The 20,896-nt window shown below is 44.0% G+C and overlaps 1 protein-coding gene across 1 annotated transcript in view; it reads left to right on the top strand.

Moving 5' to 3' along the window:
* Positions 1–20,896, top strand: part of dok6 (docking protein 6) — a gene marked incomplete at its 3' end in the record, with an annotated part of 58,872 nt that overhangs the window by 15,576 nt on the left and 22,400 nt on the right. Inside the window, exons 3-6 of the mRNA XM_084151715.1 lie at positions 21–140; positions 10,601–10,790; positions 12,127–12,265; positions 12,926–13,034. Of these exons, the coding sequence (XP_084007841.1) occupies positions 21–140; positions 10,601–10,790; positions 12,127–12,265; positions 12,926–13,034 (558 nt within the window). The remainder of the gene's footprint in view (positions 1–20; positions 141–10,600; positions 10,791–12,126; positions 12,266–12,925; positions 13,035–20,896) is intronic.

Here is a 20,896-nt window from a genome sequence, read left to right as displayed (position 1 = left end):
TGTTTTAACTCTGTGTTTAGAGCTGGATGCAGAGGAGTGGTGCAAGCTGCTGTGTGTGGAGTGTCTAGGAAGCCGACTGAACGACATAAGCCTGGGAGAACCAGACCTGTTAGCAGCGGGGGTGCAGCGGGAGCAGAGCGGTGAGTCCCCAATTAGAACCGCAGCTAATGGAGGCCATTTTGGGTCAATCCTGCCCCAAACTGGTTAGCAGTTACATTACAGGCCTATATGTGTGAGTGCAACTGAATTCTCAGAGGTTTGTGAGAGGGAAACGGTGAGTCCCCAATTAGTCCCTGTCAACAGAGACCATTTTGGGTCGATATTTCCTATCCAACCAGCCCAGCACTTGTAGTCGGTTTCATTACCAGCCCAGAAGTGTTAGTGCAACAGAGGTCTGTGTGTGTCTTAATGTGCGTCTTTATCTGTGTGTGTGTGTGTGTGTGTGTGACTGTGTTCTTGGCCTAATGAGAGGTGCTGTGCATCACTGGCTCCCCTCATAATGAAGCTTGTCACAAAGATGGATGAGATTATATCTGCTGGGGCTGAGGCCATGTGAAATCACTGTACTTCCCCGCACATTCCCCCCATCCAGGAAATAGAAAGAGAGAAATAGGAAGAAAAAAATAGGAAAGGTATAGCTGTTATTAAATGGGTGATTTTCTATTCATTTGTAGACTAGCTATGGAAATGACTGCTGTGTGTGTGTGTGTGTGTGTGTGTGAATGTGTGTTGTGTGTGTGTGTGTGTGTGTGTGTGTGTGTGTGTGTGTGTCTGTGTGTGTGTGTGTGTGTGTGTGTGTGTGTGTGTGTGTGTGTGTGTGTGTGTGTGTGAATTTTATAGACTGGCTTTGGAAATGAAAGAATAAAAAAACTGTTCAGAATGGTAAAGAGGGAGTGAAATTGAAAAGAATCTGGCCCAAGGTTTAATTTTACTCCCCTAACAACCTCTTACAGGATGCCTACAATTGCATTTATGCATAACTTTGTGCTCTGCCCTCGTTTGAAAAAATCTATATGAATCCGTCTTTGAATGTGAAGAGTCTGAGCAGCCCATCTAGTTCAATGAACAATAATAACATTTATTTTCTCTCCCTCAGCTTCGATGTAAGATGACAGGGAAATATTGATTTGTATTCATAACATCGAAGTGGTGCAGCGTGTGAAGAAAGAAAGAAAGAAAGCGAAATAACAACAGAAATAGAACGCTAAACACTTGTGCTTGCCTCGGCAACACATATACTAAAATGGGAGAAAGCTCCACCCTCTGCAGTTAGACTTCAATTAGTGATCTCCCAACTACAGGGGCTGATAATTAAATCAAAGTTCATTTTCTCGCTGCTCCTAAAAATAGCCTCATCATATTACATTGCCATTTCATCAGTCCTCACTCCAGACTCATGGCTGTTCTTTTGAAACATTAGGCATAATTAGTGAGTATTAATGTAGATTATGAAGAGCTCTCTGAGATCTGGTTAAAGTGATTGGGTCTGAGGAGCTCTCTAGTAGGGACTCCAGCTGGTTAAAGTGATTGGGGCTGAGGAGGTCTCTAGAAGGGACTCCAGCTGGTTAAAGTGATTGGGGCTGAGGAGGTCTCTAGTAGGGACTCCACCTGGTTAAAGTGATTTGGGCTGAGGAGGTCTGGTCTCTAGTAGGGACTCCAGCTGGTTAAAGTGATTGGGGCTGAGGAGGTCTGGTCTCTAGTAGGGACTCCAGCTGGTTAAAGTGATTGGGGCTGAGGAGCTCTCTAGTAGGGACTCCAGCTAGTTAAAGTGATTGGGGTTGAGGAGGTCTGGTCTCTAGTAGGGACTCCAGTTGGTTAAAGTGATTGGGGCTGAGGAGGTCTCTAGTAGGGACTCCACCTGGTTAAAGTGATTGGGGTTGAGGAGGTCTGGTCTCTAGTAGGGACTCCAGCTGGTTAAAGTGATTGGGGCTGAGGAGCTCTCTAGTAGGGACTCCAGTTGGTTAAAGTGATTGGGGCTGAGGAGGTCTCTAGTAGGGACTCCAGCTGGTTAAAGTGATTTGGGCTGAGGAGGTCTGGTCTCTAGTAGGGACTCCAGCTGGTTAAAGTGATTGGGGCTGAGGAGGTCTCTAGTAGGGACTCCAGCTAGTTAAAGTGATTGGGGCTGAGGAGGTCTCTAGTAGGGACTCCAGCTGGTTAAAGTGATTTGGGCTGAGGAGGTCTCTAGTAGGGACTCCACCTGGTTAAAGTGATTGGGGCTGAGGAGGTCTCTAGTAGGGACTCCACCTGGTTAAAGTGATTGGGGCTGAGGAGCTCTCTAGTAGGGACTCCAGCTAGTTAAAGTGATTGGGGCTGAGGAGGTCTCTAGTAGGGACTCCACCTGGTTAAAGTGATTGGGGTTGAGGAGGTCTGGTCTCTAGTAGGGACTCCAGCTGGTTAAAGTGATTGGGGCTGAGGAGCTCTCTAGTAGGGACTCCAGTTGGTTAAAGTGATTGGGGCTGAGGAGGTCTCTAGTAGGGACTCCAGTTGGTTAAAGTGATTGGGGCTGAGGAGGTCTCTAGTAGGGACTCCAGCTGGTTAAAGTGATTGGGGCTGAGGAGCTCTCTAGTAGGGACTCCAGTTGGTTAAAGTGATTGGGGCTGAGGAGGTCTCTAGTAGGGACTCCAGTTGGTTAAAGTGATTGGGGCTGAGGAGGTCTCTAGTAGGGACTCCAGCTTGTTAAAGTGATTTGGGCTGAGGAGGTCTGGTCTCTAGTAGGGACTCCAGCTGGTTAAAGTGATTGGGGCTGAGGAGGTCTCTAGTAGGGACTCCAGCTAGTTAAAGTGATTGGGGCTGAGGAGGTCTCTAGTAGGGACTCCAGATGGTTAAAGTGATTGGGGCTGAGGAGGTCTCTAGTAGGGACTCCAGCTGATTAAAGTGATTGGGGCTGAGGATGTCTCTAGTAGGGACTGGATCTGGTTGGCTGGCTTGTAAAACTATGACAATGGCGTGGGGTGCATCTCAATAGTCTAAAGTGGCTTCCTCTCCTTGTCTGCTTTCCTTCACCTGAACTGATAGAGAAAACAGGTGAAATAAATATGATGGATGAGTAATAAGGGAGATTTGTTACAGTACCACCTGTCCAGTTGGAGTAGGTTTAGATGAAGCTACAGGACCACCTGCCCAGTTGGAGACAGTTTAGATAAAGCTACAGTACCACCTGTCCAGTTGTAATCAATTTAGATAAAGCTACAGTGCCACCTGTCCAGTTGGAGTCAGTTTAGATAAAGCTACAGTACCACCTGTCCAGTTGTAATCAATTTAGATAAAGCTACAGTACCACATGTCCAGTTGGAGTCAGTTTAGATAAAGCTACAGTACCACCTGTCCAGTTGGAGCCAGTTTAGATAAAGCTACAGTACCACCTGTCCAGTTGTAATCAATTTAGATAAAGCTACAGTACCACCTGTGCAGTTGGAGTCAGTTTAGATAAAGCCACAGTACCACCTGTCCAGTTGGAGTAAGTTTAGATAAAGCTACAGTACCACCTGTCCAGTTGGAGTCAGTTTAGATGAAGCTACAGTACCACCTGTCCAGTTGGAGTCAGTTTAGATGAAGCTACAGTACCACCTGTCCAGTTGTAATCAGTTTAGATAAAGCTACAGTACCACGTGTCCAGTTGTAATCAGTTTAGATAAAGCTACAGTACCACCTGTCCAGTTGTAATCAGTTTAGATAAAGCTACAGTACCACTTGTCCAGTTGGAGGCAGTTTAGATGAAGCTACAGTACAACCTGTCCAGTTGGAGTCAGTTTAGATGAAGCTACAGTACTACCTGTCCAGTTGGAGTCAGTTTAGATAAAGCTACGGTACCACCTGTCCAGTTGTAATCAGTTTAGATAAAGTTACAGTACCACCTGTCCAGTTGTAATCAGTTTAGATAAAGCTACAGTACCACCTGTCCAGTTGGAGTCAGTTTAGATGAAGCTACAGTACCACCTGTCCAGTTGTAATCAGTTTAGATAAAGCTACAGTACCACCTGTCCAGTTGTAATCAGTTTATATAAAGCTACAGTACCACCTGTCCAGTTGGAGTCAGTTTAGATGAAGCTGCAGTACCACCTGTCCAGTTGTAATCAGTTTAGATGAAGCTACAGTACCACCTGTCCAGTTGTAATCAGTTTAGATAAAGCTACAGTACCACCTGTCCAGTTGTAATCAGTTTATATAAAGCTACAGTACCACCTGTCCAGTTGGAGTCAGTTTAGATGAAGCTGCAGTACCACCTGTCCAGTTGTAATCAGTTTAGATAAAGCTACAGGACTACCTGTCCAGTTATAATCAGTTTAGATAAAGCTACAGTACCACCTGTCCAGTTGGAGTCAATTTAGATGAAGCTACAGTACCACCTGTCCAGTTGGAGTCAGTTTAGATAAAGTTACAGTACCACCTGTCCAGTTGGAGTCAGTTTAGATAAAGCTACAGTACTACCTGTCCAGTTGGAGTCAGTTTAGATGAAGCTACAGTACCACCTGTCCAGTTGTAATCCGTTTAGATAAAGCTACAGTACCACCTGTCCAGTTGGAGTCAGTTTAGATAAAGATACAGTACCACCTGTCCAGTTGGAGTCAGTTTAGATGAAGCTACAGTACCACCTGTCCAGTTGTAATCCGTTTAGATAAAGCTACAGTACCACCTGTCCAGTTGGAGTCAGTTTAGATAAAGATACAGTACCACATGTCTAGTTGGAGTCAGTTTAGATAAAGATACAGTACCACCTGTCCAGTTGGAGTCAGTTTAGATAAAGATACAGTACCACCTGTCCAGTTGGAGTCAGTTTAGATAAAGATACAGTACTACCTGTCCAGTTGGAGTCAGTTTAGATGAAGCGAAGGAGACGAAGAGAGAAAACATTTCAATACAATTGAGACACACCTAAGGTTATCACCACTACTCCTTAGCAACTGGACGCTGACCTTCACAACGCTCACTCTACTCTCTCTCTCTCTCTCTCTCTCTCTCTCTCTCTCGCTTTCTCTCTCTCTCTCTCTCTCTCTCTCTCTCTCTCTCTCTCTCTCTCTCTCTCTCGCTTTCTCTCTCTCTCTCTTTCTCTCTCTCTCGCTTTCTCTCTCTCTCTCTCTCTCTCTCTCGCTTTCTCTCTCTCTCTTTCTCTCTCTCTTTCTCTCTCTCTCTCTCTCACTTTCTCTCACTCTCACAAACACTCTCTTTCTTTCTCTCTCTCACAAACCCACACTCTCTCTCTCTCTCATTCTCTCTCTCTCTTTCTTTCTTTCTCTCTCTCAGATACACACTCTCTCTCTCTCTCTCTCTCTCTCACAAACACACTCTTTCTCTCTCTCTCTCTCTCTCTCACTCTCTCTATCTCTCGCTCTCTCTCTCTCTCTCTCTCTCTCTCTCTCTCTCTCTCTCTCGCTCTCACACAAACACACTCTTTCTCTCTCTCTCTCTCTCTCTCTTTCTCTCTCTCTCTCTCTCTCTCTCTCTCTCTCTCTCTCTCTCTCTCTCTCTCTCTCTCTCTCTCTCTCTCTCTCTCTCTCTCTCTCTCTCTCTCTCTCTCTCTCTCTCTTGTCGGAGTGCATGCTGGGAGTGAGTCGGGAAGCAGGAACGATTGTGTACCTAGGAGAAGAGGGGACTATGGAAAAAAATGTGAATGGAGTGGTTGAAATGGTGGAAGGGAGGAAGAGGAGATGGCGTTGGTTGTTATCTCGTATGTCATACAGGGGGCGCACTATTATTGTTAACAATGTGGTTGCGTCTGCACTGTGGCATTGTTGTCAGTTTTAGAGCCACCATCTGGCCTTCTGGCTAAAATACAGGTGATTATTATAGATTTATTTTGGGATAAATGTCATTGGGTTCCACAAAGTGTTTTGTATTTGTCAAAAGAGGAGGGGGGACAATGTATTGTACATCTTGCTAGTAGGGCTGCTGCTTTGTGGTTGCAGTTTATTCAAAGGTTCCTTTATGGACCGGAAAATGTGGTTTGGAGAGGAGTGGCAGGTCTTGTATTACAGCAGGAAGTAATACAAGGTTTAAAGAAGGCTTTATTTTTGGTTGATAGTAGCCAGATTTCTAGGGAGGGAGTACCTCCGTTTTACAGAGGCTTTCTTAGGGTGTGGAGCATAATGAAGGTGTCCAGACGCACTTCAGCGGAGTCAGTGCATTGGCTGCTGGAGGAACCTCTGGTGTATGGGGCAAGACTGGATTGTACAACTGCAGCTGTTCCACATTTCTTCAAGATTCTGGTGAAGGGCAAAATCATCACCCTAAAACAGTTAATGACTATGGCTGGGCCCACCTTAATGGATGGAGGACGGGTGGCTGAACATTTGGGGGTGAGGTCGGAAAGGATTGTCGGACAACTGCTGGGAAGCTGCAGGAAGGCTCTGTCAGCAGAAGAGTGGGTTATGCTTAATAGTCACAAGAAGAAGGTACAAGATGAAAACATCCCATTTCCAAGACTAGGGATTACACCCAATATCCCAGAGTCAGAAAGAAAGGCGTTATTACTGGATTTGAGAGGGTTGGAGGAGGTGGGTTTGGATGAGGTGAATGGGAAAGACTTTTGTAGGGGGGGTTTCAAGATTTTGAATAAAGATACATTGAAAAATAGAAAAGACACTCCTTGGAGGGTAAAATTGGGCATTGATGACAAGGTAAAGCTAGCATGGAGAGTTCTGTACAAGCCACCGTTAAAAAAGGGCACTGGTGATATGCAATGGAGGGTTTTGCATGGCATCATTGCAGTTAATGCTTTTGTATCTGTTATTAACTCAGATGTTGGAGATGGATAAGTAAAACAATTTTTCACTGTTTTATGGAGTGTGAGAGGATAAAGCCTCTCTTTATTTACAGCTGTAGCAGGGATGTTCAATAACACTGTTTTTATTTTGGGGTTTCAATATAGTAAGCAACAGAAAAGAAAATGTAAACTGTTACATTTTATTTTGGAACAAGCTAGGAAACATATGGGCAGGATGTATGATGTGTTTTTAAAGGATTAGTCAAAGCGAGAATAAAAGTGGATTTTGAGTTCTTCTCAGCTGTAAAAGATCTCCCATTGTTTGAGGAGAAGTGGGCTTATTGTCACGATCGTTCAAGGAAGTGACGGACCAAGGCGCAGCGTGGTAAGCGTACATTTTATTTGTACTCAACACACGATCAAAACAACAAACCAAACGATACGTGAAGTCTTAGGTTAACACCAAAACAAACATTACGGAACAAGATCCCACAAATAACTAGTGCCAACAGGCTGCCTAAGTATGGTTCCCAATCAGAGACAACAAGCTACAGCTGCCTCTGATTGGGAACCACCCTGGCCAACATAGATATACATGATCTAGATCATGAACATAGAAAATAAAACATAGACACTACACACCCTGGCTCAACTTTTAAGAGTCCCCAGAGCCAGGGCGTGACAGTACCCCCCCCCCCCAAAGGCGCGGACTGCGACCGCGCCAACCAAACACAAGAGGGTAGGGGCCGGGTGGGCATTCCGCCTCGGAGGCGGATCCGGCTCCGGGCGTGACCACCACTCTCTCTCTACCCCCCCGTAATGCCCCTGGTCTGGTCTGGCCCCGCTGGCCGGAGCTGGACTGGACATCGGTGGAGCGGATTGCTCTGGCTCCGGTGTGGAGCAGCTGACCGGTGCCGGACCAGGCACCGGTGGAACAGGCATGGACTGTGCCGGACTGACGACGCGCACCACTGGCTTGGTGCGGGGAGTAGGAACGGGCCGGACCGGGCTGACGACGCGCACCACTGGCTTGGTGCGGGGAGCAGGAACGGGCCGGACCGGGCTGACGACGCGCACCACTGGCTTGGTGCGGGGTGCAGGAACGGGCCGGACCGGGCTGGCGACGCGCACCACTGGCTTGGTGCGGGGAGCAGGAACGGGCCGGACCGGGCTGACGACGCGCACCACTGGCTTGGTGCGGGGAGCAGGAACGGGCCGGACCGGGCTGGCGACGCGCACCACTGGCTTGGTGCGGGGAGCAGGAACGGGCCGGACCGGGCTGACGACGCGCACCACTGGCTTGGTGCGGGGAGCAGGAACGGGCCGGACCGGGCTGACGACGCGCACCACTGGCTTGGTGCGGGGAGCAGGAACGGGCCGGACCGGGCTGACGACACGCACCACTGGCTTGGTGCGGGGAGCAGGAACGGGCCGGGCCGGACTGGGAACACGCACCACTGGCTTAGTGCGAGGAGCAGGAACGGGTCGGGCCGTACTGGGAACACGCACCACTAACTTAGTGCGGGGAGCAGGAACGGGTTGGGCCGTACTGGGAACACGCACCACTAACTTAGTGCGGGGAGCAGGAACGGGCCGGACCGTACTGGGAACACACACCACTGGCCTTGTGCGGGAAGCAGGAATGGGTCGGGCCGTACTGGGAACACGCACCACTGGCTTAGTGCGGGGATCAGGAACGGGCCGGATCGGACTGGTGACACACACCACTTGCTTGGTGCGAGGAGCGGGACTGGGTTTCCTTATAAACCTCCGCTCCCTCTGCTGCCTAACCAGTTCCTCTCGCCGTGCCTCTACACTCTCCTTCTCCCTTATTGCCTCCAGTAGCTCCTCCCTCTGACCAATTAACTCCTGCTCCCTCATGACCAATAGCCCCCGTAACCTGGTGGCCTCCTATTCTGCAGATTTGCCCTGTAGCTGCCTCCTGCTGCCCAGTCATCCACGCCGTGTGCCCCCCCCAAACATTTTCTTGGGGTTGCCTCTCGCGTGTCCGTCGTCGGCACGGTTGACGCCATTTCTCCTCTCCTACCTGGGCCTCCTCATTCATCGCCCTCCGGTAACGGACGGCCTCCTCCTCCGTGATTCTCCCCCAACCGAGGAGGACATCTACCAACGTTACCTCATGTCTAGTTCCCGGCGTTAGCTCCTGAACACGCTGCTTGGTCCTATTTTGGTGGGATCTTCTGTCACGATCGTTCAAGGAAGTGACGGACCAAGGCGCAGCGTGGTAAGCGTACCTTTTATTTGTACTCAACACACGATCAAAACAACAAACCAAACGATACGTGAAGTCCTAGGTTAACACCAAAACAAACCTTACGGAACAAGATCCCACAAATAACTAGTGCCAACAGGCTGCCTAAGTATGGTTCCCAATCAGAGACAACAAGCTACAGCTGCCTCTGATTGGGAACCACCCTGGCCAACATAGATATACATGATCTAGATCATGAACATAGAAAATACAACATAGACACTACACACCCTGGCTCAACTTTTAAGAGTCCCCAGAGCCAGGGCGTGACACTTATGAAGGAGCGGTTTGTTTTGTGGAGGAGGGGAATCTATTTTTTTTTAAAGAAATCAGTTGAATGTGTGTATATGCTTTTTTATTTTTATTTAATTTATTTGTATGTTTTCATTTTTATTTAGGATTGACACATTCGTTGTTTCATTTCTGAAAAGGCACAGTGTGCCATTATTTGTGTTAATACTAGAGTATAAAATAAAGGTATCTCTCTCAATTCAATTTTTCAATTTAAGGGCTTTAGTGGCATGGGAAACTTATGTTAACATTGTCAAAGCAAGTGAAGTAGATATTAAACAAAAGTGAAATAAACAATAAATATTAACAGTAAGCGTTACACTCTGAAGTTCCAAAAGAATAAAGACATTTCAAATGTCATATTATGTCTATATACAGTGTTGTAACAATGTGCAAATTGTTAAAGTACAAATGGGAAAATAAATAGGTCACAAATCTTGCTGCTGTGTAAGGGAGTTTATCAAAATTGGGTTTGTTTTCGATATTCTCTCTCTCTCTCAAGGAAATAGGAAAATAATAGTTCTTAATAAGAATAATGTCATATTTCTAAGACCACGTCTTTACGTAACAAACTGATAAAGACTAAAGACATAAAGTCCATTTGCGCTGAGCAGAGGGCGGCCTCTAAGAACATTTCAATTTCTATGTTCATATTACTTTCTTATAACTTTTTCTGTCTGCCTCATCCATTTTTCATAATTTGAATGAAGTTAAGATTTTGTAAGGAGCTGTCTTTTTTATTCCTTCAGTAGATGGATTTCATGCTTATGCAAGCTGGTTTGAATGCTAATTCTGGATTTTAAGTAGGCTCTACAACAGCATGGACTCAAATGCCTTTTGAATGATCAAGTGGAGAAAGTCATTTTAGTGTACAAAAGCCAAAGTCCCAAAACTGCTGATACTGGGGTGTTTTTTTGATATAGTCAGTTTTGTACATTTTTTAAATTAGGATGGAGTGTAGCCTACTGTATGGGCTCTGTCATATACAGTAATGGTTTCTGTCAAACAGATGAGACCACTGATATTGTCTGTCTGTCTGTCTGTCTGTCTGTCTGCCCATACTCCCCAAACCCACCTGATATAACCCTCTGATGATTACTGCAGGACCATGTTTTTATGTGTCCTTCAAGAACATTGATTTGTAGCCTTCACTTTGAATGAAAAGCTTGAAAAGTGGTTAAAAACAGTCGAAATGACTGGACTGCAATAGATTCTGTCCAAAAGTCTAATGCTCACCTTTGTAACACAGCTACCTTGTTATTCTGCCCATTCAAAAATATTCTCTATTTGCTCAAAGTAAGTATTTGTAAAAAATGGCTGTGTTGGTTTTGTTCCAGAGCGGTTCAACGTGTACCTGATGCCCACTCCCAACCTGGATATCTATGGGGAGTGTACAATGCAGATCACCCATGAGAACATCTACCTGTGGGACATCCACAACGCCCGCGTCAAACTGGTCATGTGGCCCCTCAACTCACTGAGGAGATACGGACGAGACTCCACTTGGTTCACTTTCGAGTCAGGAAGGTATGTTTGTGTGTGTGTGTGTGAGAGAGAATCCATCAGGTTCACCTATGAGACAGAAAGGTATACTCACAGTGACACATGGTCACCTGCTTATCTGCTTCATAGGAGTCCCTTTCACATCTCTCCTGGAGCTGACCCTAACCCATTAACATCTCTCCTGGATCTGACCCTAACCCTAACCCATTCACATCTCTCCTGGATCTGACCCTAACCCTAACCCATTCACATCTCTCCTGGAGCTGACCCTAACCCATTAACATCTCTCCTGGATCTGACCCTAACCCTAACCCATTCACATCTCTCCTGGATCTGACCCTAACCCTAACCCATTCACATCTCTCCTGGATCTGACCCTAACCCTAACCCATTCATATCTCTCCTGGATCTGACCCTAACCCTAACCCATTCACATCTCTGCTGGATCTGACCCTAACCCTAACCCATTCACATCTCTCCTGGATCTGACCCTAACCCTAACCCATTCACATCTCTCCTGGATCTGACCCTAACCCTAACCCATTCATATCTCTCCTGGATCTGACCCTAACCCTAACCCATTCACATCTCTCCTGGATCTGACCCTAACCTATTCACATCTCTCCTGGATCTGACCCTAACCCTAACCCATTCACCTCTCCTGGATCTGACCCTAACCCATTCACATCTCTCCTGGATCTGACCCTAACCTATTCACATCTCTCCTGGATCTGACCCTAACCCATTCACATATCTCCTGGATCTGACCCTAACCCTAACCCATTCACCTCTCCTGGATCTGACCCTAACCCATTCACATCTCTCCTGGATCTGACCCTAACCCATTCACATCTCTCCTGGATCTGACCCTAACCCTAACTCATTCACATCTCTCCTGGATCTGATCCTAACCCTAACCCATTCACATCTCTCCTGGATCTGACCCTAACCCTAACCCATTCACATCTCTCCTGGATCTGACCCTAACCCATTCACATTTCTCCTGGATCTGGGACCGGTTTATCAGCAGGAGAGGAAAACTGGTCCCATGGGTCCTGATAAACAACACACACACACGCACATATGCACACACGAACACACACACACAGAGTTACATTGGGAATAGTCAAAACTTTTTCAAAGGAAGTTTGAACTCCTCTAAACATGCCAGCATATCCACATGTGCCACCCCCTTCAGGCTATGAGATGACAAGGTGTATCTGCTTTCTGTAGGCATATCTGTACCTCACTGTTTCTTTGCGTGTTCTAACCTGTGTGTATGTATCTGTAATAAAACTCTCTCTCCCCCCTCTCTCTCTCTTCTCTCTTCCCATCCCTCCCTCCTCCCCCCCTTCTCTAGGATGTGTGACACGGGGGAGGGTCTGTTTACGTTCCAGACGCGGGAGGGAGAGATGATCTACCAGAGAGTCCACTCAGCCACCCTGTCCATCGCACAGCAACATGAGAGGATGTTGGTGGAGATGAAGAAGAGCTCACAGGTAACACACACAGACACACATAGTACACACACACACACACATAAACATTCCCTGTGGATATGGCCTATGTTTCCTTCCCGCCTTCCTTATTTTCTCTCTCTATGGTCAGTATGCTGTATTTACGTATGGTTGGCTAGGGGTTGATGAGCCCTGGCCATATGGCCATGTTCCTGGACACCCTCCATATGGGAACACTTCCAAATACTGCAGTGTATACTGAAATACATTAATTACATGAAGAGGTTGTGGAACACAGTGGACACTTTGGTTATGGGTCATCATACCACAAATATGACTTTTAAGTTCTAAAGAGATGTACTTGATATAATTGAAAGAGAAAAGTGCAGTCACTATAGTTTAAAACACCAGTTTGGCTTGGTTTTGAGATTAATTTCATATCATGATATTGATAAAATGTGAATTTGTACTGCATGTCATTTGTCCACAATATGCAGTAGCTACCTGTAATGCCTGTGGCTGTTTTTCTTACTTTGCATTCCCTAGAGGTGACTATGCCCAGAGATAACAATTGCATCCCAAATTGCACCCTAATCCCTATCAAAAGTAGTGGTCAAAAGTAGTGCACTATATAGAGAATCGGGTGTCATTTGGGACGCAACCAACATACTGAAGATGATGTTGTTGTTGTCTCTGTTTCAGACCCACTCCAACCAGACAACGTTAACCAAGTCCATCTCTCTGCCTCGCAGTGCCTACTGGCATCACATAATGCGTCAGAACAGCGTGGGAGACATCTACAGCTACCAAGGTACGCACAGCAGAGCTCAGCTAGGCAGCCCAAAAGCAAATATTATCTGAACACGCTCACACACACGCACGCAGGCACACATGTTACCAGTAATGCTACCTGCTGGTAATATTATCAGTAATATTCAATACCCCTGTAGTTCAACAGGACAGTATACATGTATCATCATCTGCAACTCTTATGACAACCAGTGAATTTATGTCAATGAGATGAGCAAACAGGTTAATGGTTGTTAATGGTTGTTCCCACAATGGCAAAGCTTTAAAACACGGCTAATAATGCATTGACATGGTTTATTGGAGGATCACAATATGACATGTCAGCCATACAACATAATCATCATGCAGTAGCTCATCTGCACCATCGAGAGCATCTTGACTGGCTGCATACCTGCTGGGTATGGCAACTGCTTGGCAATCGACCGCAAGGCTCTATAGAGGGTAGTGCGTACGGCCCAGTACATCACTGGGGCCGAGCTCCCTGCCATCCAGGACCTCTATACCAGGCGGTGTCAGAAGAAGGCCCAAAGAATTGTCAAAGACTCCAGCCACCCAAGCCACAGAATGTTCTCACTTGGTACCGCACGGCAAGCGGTACCAATGCACCAAGTCTGGAACTAACAGGACCATGAACAGCTTCTACCCCCAAGCCATAAGACCTAAACAAGACTACTAAATAGCTAATCAAATGGCTACCCGGACTACCTGCATTGACAATATTTTGCACTGATTCTATGCACACACACCGGACTCTACCCACACACTCACACATAATTACATTGACACCCAAACACACACACGCACACTACATACGCCCACACACACATAACATGCACACATATGCATACTGACGCCACACACACTTTCACACTCCACTGCTGCTACTGTCTATTATCTATCCTGTTGCCTAGTTACTTTACCCCTACCTATATGTACAGTACATATTACCTTGTACCCCTGCACATCGACTCGGTACTGGTACTCCCTGTATATAGCCATGTTATTTTCTACTCCCTATAAATAGCCATGTTATTTCCTACTCCCTATATATAGCCAAATTACTTTTACTCATTATTTCTATTCGTTATTCTCTGTGTATTTAATACTCGTGTCACGACTTCCTCCGAAGCTGCCTCCTCTCCTTGTTCAGGCAGGCTTCGGCGTTCGTCGTCACCGGCCTTCTAGCCACTGCCGCTCCTCATCTCATCATTCCATTTGTTTTGTCTTGTTTATTACACACACATGGTTAATATCCCCTCATCAGTACCTGTATAAGTGTTCCCTCTGCCCCCTTGTCTTTGTGTGTGATTGTTTATTGTGGAGGTTAGATTAGCTCGGTGGAGCTCCTTGTATTTTGTATCACCGGGATATTCCCTGTGTGCCTTGTTGTTTCCCAGTGCGCCTGATTCACGCATTGGAGTGTTTGACGCATTGCTGTGTACCACTGTGTTTTCGGAATAAACCCTTTTATTCTGTGATTTACCCTCCTGCGCCTGACTCCTTCAAAATCACTCACCACAACTCATGTCACTTTTTCAATATTTTATTAAGTGTTTTATCTTATCTTTAACTCTGCATTGTTGGAAAAGGACCCGTAAGTAAGCATTTCACTGTTAGTCTACACCTGTTGTCTGCGTAGAATGTGACAAATACAATTTGATTTGATTTTATCAATATGGAAATCATTAGGGATAATACTTTCAAGCACATTTTCTCTCCGCGGTTTTCCTCTTACCCATGCAAACAATTCTACCAAGCATTTTATTCCTGCCGCAAGTTTCTTCTCCATTTGGAAAGCCGCAGCACTTATGCTCCCAACCCAGGGCTCTGCTCCTTTTGCAACAACAGGGTTCTCTTATGAGACTGCATATTGTTCTCAAGCCAGTGCCAAGCCACCAACAGCAACGCTTTCTATTACGTCCTCCGCCGTCTTCTCCTTTCCTAAGACTACATTCTGCATTTTTTTGTACGGTTCATACGGCCTTGTTCAGCCATGATCATAGTTACACAATTCTTCCCGGCAAGTGTTTGAAATGGCTCGTCTTCAGACATCTCCTCTAGTTCTACAGCATCTGCCACATGGGATATATCAGACATTCATAGCACGGACTGTGTGAACAGTCCATGAAGTAATGAAGTATGAAGTAATCCATCTTCTCTATTTCAAATCTTCTCTTATTGATCGAGACAGTGTCATCATGACATGCGGCACTTTAGGGTGGACCCACCTGTCTCAATCAATAAGATTTGAAATAGACAAGATGGCGGCGTACACATTGTTGGATTACTTCATAAAGCAAAACAAGTATTTATTTTAATAAGGGGGGATTTTCTCAATTCAAATGACCCCCTGCAACTGGACAAGGACATTTTCGAAGATACTGTACATGTTTGGCCGAATTCGAGAACGAAGATAGTATCGCCAAAACCAAGTTAGTTCAAAAATCTATGGCAATGTTTTGTATAGGCAAACCTGTAGCACCCAATAATGGATTCAAAAAATATTTGTTTATATCACATTATCTGGTTTACAATGTGTAGTTAAGACATATGTAATAACCATTTCAAGTCACTATGTAAGGTTGCTTTACAGTTCAATAGATAAACAGATCTGGGAAATTGAGGAGACACTGGTTAAAGACTTGTTAAAGGCAGACTTGGCTCTTTTGGTTGATGGCTGTCAGGGATGTGGTTTCTGGACTAAGGTGTCTCTCTGCCTTCTTGAGCCATGTTTTATCCTCACTTTGCTGGTAACACCAATTACACACCTCTGCCACACCTCTCTCATCTTGAGCCTGTTTTCAATGTTGAAACTTGAACTATGGGGCATCCCCCACCCCAAGCATAGGACCTCAACATTCTCCTGGATGACTCTATGCACACAACATGAGATCACTAAACACACATGCATCTCTATACACACATACTGTACATACATGTGCATGCAAACACGCACACACTTTTTGCAATTCATAAATCAGTGGAGTATTGGAGCATTTGGACCAGATTCCCTGGGTCTCACTTTGCCAATGATTAATCTATAGTATAATAATGTGATAAAACAGCAAAATAACCGCATTATTATCGATAACGAGGTGAGATATGTAAGATGACGTATATGGACCAGACTAGCCCCCTGTGTTTCATTGGGCCCGTAATTATCATATAATATAGCAAGCCTATGATAACCATATAATACCATTATTATAACTATATTAAAACTGTATATTAACTGTGTATGGGCTGACTTGGGTGTAAGTGGAGGTGAGAGATGCTAGATAGAACGTGTGGACCAGACTAGCCCCCTGTGTGTCACTGTACCTGTGATTAATCTATAATAAAACCTATGATTAAAAAAATACTATATAATAACAGTGCAGTGACTATATTAATACTGGATATGGGCTGTTTTGGGTGTGAGTGGAGGTGAGAGTGTTAGACTAGCCCCCTATGTGTCACTGTGCCGTGATGAATCTGCAATCAGCACGCTTAATTGGCTGAGTCATGGTCGGGTTGTGTTAAATACCCACGAGTCCTCTGGAATAATTAAGGAACACTGGTTCTTGTCCCATACAGCTCTGCTGCTTTGCTATATGTTTATTTATTTATTTTTATCTCTCATTCAGTTAATCAGAGAACCAGAAGTAAATTAGTTGCGTTTTGTGTGTGTGTGAAAGTTTCTGTTTAGACTTTGACACTTGGGCTGAAATGTTAGAGACTTCTAGGAAAGTTTTGGTTTGCTTGCAAATTAAATGGGTACAGGCAAGATAGCAGTGCAAACTGTATGAATATAAGCCATACACTTATAATCCATACACTTATTTGAACCATTTCAATAAAGGTGAGATACAGAGAGAAACTGCATTAAAGGTCCAATGCAGCCATTTGGACGACAAGAAACAAAAATAGCTTCTTAGCAAAGAGCAATTTCTCTTTGAAATAAATGATCTCACTCCAATACATTTTAATAGAAAGTTAGCAAAAATTGATAAGATCTTGTTACCATGGATACCAAGGTAAATACCTGTCAATTTGTGGGAAAATCACCCTGATTAACTCTTTAGTAAATATAATAATAATATGCCATTTAGCAGACGCTTTTATCCAAAGCGACTTACAGTCATACGTGCATACATTATTTTTGTGTATGGGTGGTCCCGGGGATCGAACCCACTACCTTGGCGTTACAAGCGCCGTGCTCTACCAGCTGAGCTACAGAGGACCACGATAACTAGTATTATCCCAGTTTACCTATTTGCTTATGGTCTTGCATACGCCTAGCGAACAGTTTTTTAAATTATATGAGAAAAGAATATTCAATTTTATTTGGAACGGCAAGCCAGACAAAATTAAACAGACCTATTTATATAATGAATATGAATTCGGAGGACAGAAATGATTAAATGTTAAAGCATTAGACCTATCACTAAAAGCTTCAGTCATACAAAAGTTATACTTAAATCCGAACTGGTTCTCTAGCAAATTAGTAAAATTGTCTCACCCAATGTTCAAGAATGGCCTTTTTCCCTTTATTCAGATTACAACCTCTCACTTTCAGTTATTTGAAAAGGAAATAATCTCCCAAATATCACTATTTCTAAAACAAGCCATAGAAAGTTGGTTGCAATTTCAATTTAATCCTCCAGAATCGACAGAACAAATAATGCAACAAATATTGTGGTTAAACTCAAATATACTAATTGATAAAAAAAACATGATTTTTTGAAAGAATGTTTAAAAAAGGTATAATCTTCGTAAATTATATCATAGGTACGACTGTCGCACATGCAGCTAACAAAAACAAATGGAAATGTCTGCTCTAACCAAAATTACAACCAAATAATTGCAGCATTACCACAAAAATGGAAGAGGAAAGTGGAAAGGGGAAAAAGTAAGGAACTTGTCTGTCGGCCCTGCATTAAAGAACATAATTGGTTAAAGACAATTGTGATAAATGAAAAAGTATACCAGTTTCATTTAAGGACCAAATGATTGACAGCCGTCCCATATAGATTGCAAAATAGTTAGGAAGAGATTTTTGACGTACCGATTCCAAGGCATAGTGTTTATGAACTGATATGCAAAATGACGCCGGATTCAAAACTTAGAATTTTTCCATTTAAATGATTATACAAAATTCTTGCTGCCAATAGAATGTTATTTATATGGGGGATACAATCTTCCCAGCTCTGCAGATTTTGCTGCATAGAGACAGAATCATTAGATCATTTGTTTTGGTACTGTCCATTTGTAGCTTGTTTTTGGACACAGGTCCAGGAATAGCTAAAGGATTGCAATATTTGCCTGGAGCTAACCCTGCAGATAGCACTACTGGGTGATCTGAAAAGTCATAGTCAATCGATCAATAATAAAGTAATACTTTTAGCCAAAATGTTTATTTTCAATGTACAATCTGTAGAAACAATGAGAATAGAAAGGTTCAGAACTTTCGTAAAACATCACAGTACAGTTGAAAAATATATGGCAAATAGAAATCCAATATGGATGGTGTTAAGAGATAGATGGGTGGTGTTGAATGGAGTTGAAGGATGGGACTAATAACAACTAACAATAACTAATAACAACAAGATAACTAATGTAAAGCATACTGTGTCCATAATAAGTATATAGGTTATAGGTTGAGAGCTTTTGTGAAAGAGCACAGTTAGAAAGATATGGCATATAGAAGCAAACCGGATGGACATCATGAAAATGATCGGCGAGGTTGTGGAAGTTCAAACAAAATATAATTATTGTAAAATTAACTGTGTCCATAAAATGGATATAGTGTGTATAAGCTGGAAGTAGAGGCCTAAGCATTGTTGTTCACTAGTTTACTCCAATTAGGGAAGGGGTGGTGTGTTTGGAAAGTAATAAAGGTAAGTAAAAATGATATGTATTTATATGTATGTATATATATATATATATATATATATATATATATATATATATATATATATATATATATACACACAGTGGGGAGAACAAGTATTTGATAGACTGCCGATTTTGCAGGTTTTCCTACTTACAAAGCATGTAGAGGTCTGTAATTTTTATCATAGGGACACTTCAACTGTGAGAGACGGAATCTATAACAAAAATCCAGAAAATCACGTTGTATGATTTTTAAGTAATACATTTCCATTTTATTGCATGACATAAGTATTTGATACATCAGAAAAGCAGAACTTAATATTTGGTACAGAAACCTTTGTTTGCAATTACAGAGATCATACGTTTCCTGTAGGTCTTGACCAGGTTTGCACACACTGCAGGAGGGATTTTGGCCCACTCCTCCATACAGACCTTCTCCAGATCCTTCAGGTTTCGGGGCTGTCGCTGGGCAATACAGACTTTCAGCTCCCTCCAAAGATGTTCTATTGGGTTCAGGTCTGGAGACTGGCTAGGCCACTCCAGGACCTTGAGATGCTTCTTACGGAGCCACTCCTTAGTTGCCCTGGCTGTGTGTTTCGGGTCGTTGTCATGATGGAAGACCCAGCCACGACCCATCTTCAATGCTCTTACTGAGGGAAGGAGGTTGTTGGCCAAGATCTCGCGATACATGGCCCCATCCATCCTCCCCTCAATACGGTGCAGTCGTCCTGTCCCCTTTGCAGAAAAGCATCCCCAAAGAATGATGTTTCCACCTCCATGCTTCACGGTTGGGATGGTGTTCTTGGGGTTGTACACATCCTTCTTCTTCCTCCAAACACGGCGAGTGGAGTTTAGACCAAAAAGCTTTATTTTTGTCTCATCAGACCACATGACCTTCTCCCATTCCTCCTCTGGATCATCCAGATGGTCATTGGCAAACTTCAGACGGGCCTGGACATGCGCTGGCTTGAGCAGGGGGACCTTGCGTGCGCTGCAGGATTTTAATCCATGACGGCGTAGTGTGTTACTAATGGTTTTCTTTGAGACTGTGGTCCCAGCTCTCTTCAGGTCATTGACCAGGTCCTGCCGTGTAGTTCTGGGCTGATCCCTCACCTTCCTCATGATCATTGATGCCCCACGAGGTGAGATCTTGCATGGAGCCCCAGACCGAGGGTGATTGACCGTCATCTTGAACTTCTTCCATTTTCTAATAATTGCGCCAACAGTTGTTGCCTTCTCACCAAGCTGCTTGCCTATTTTCCTGTAGCCCATCCCAGCCTTGTGCAGGTCTACAATTTTATCCCTGATGTCCTTACACAGCTCTCTGGTCTTGGCCATTGTGGAGAGGTTGGAGTCTGTTTGATTGAGTGTGTGGACAGCTGTCTTTTATACAGGTAATGAGTTCAAACAGGTGCAGTTTATACAGGTAATGAGTGGAGAACAGGAGGGCTTCTTAAAGAAAAACTAACAGGTCTGTGAGAGCCGGAATTCTTACTGGTTGGTAGGTGATCAAATACTTATGTCATGCAATAAAATGCAAATTAATTACTTAAAAATCATACAATGTGATTTTCTGGTTTTTTGTTTTAGATCATGTCTCACGGTTGAAGTGTACCTATGAAACAAATTACAGACCTCTACATGCTTTGTAAGTAGGAAAACCTGCAAAATCGGCAGTGTATCAAATACTTGTTCTCCCCACTGTATATATCTATATTTGCGAGAAGAAAAAAAAACATATGGGGAATTGGAAGTGATGCAGACAATTCCATTGATGGAAGTTACAATATATCTGCAAATTTTAAAGCTGATTTACCCCCTAAAAAAAATAAAAATAAAATAAAATAAAAAGAGCAATAATTTTGTTAGGACATCTGGGAGTGGTTTGATTGGGGAGGGTAAAACGCAAAACTAGCTGTTATTGGCAGAGAGGTTTGGAACTCTCTTTCTTATTGGTCTATTAAGTAATGTACCGCCTGGGTATGTTAC

Source organism: Coregonus lavaretus (genome assembly GCF_964263955.1).
Source record: "Coregonus lavaretus genome assembly, chromosome: 34".
Lineage (NCBI taxonomy): Eukaryota > Metazoa > Chordata > Actinopteri > Salmoniformes > Salmonidae > Coregonus > Coregonus lavaretus.
The sequence above is the reverse complement of the archived record's forward strand: the minus strand, read 5'-3'. Positions and strand labels throughout refer to the sequence as shown.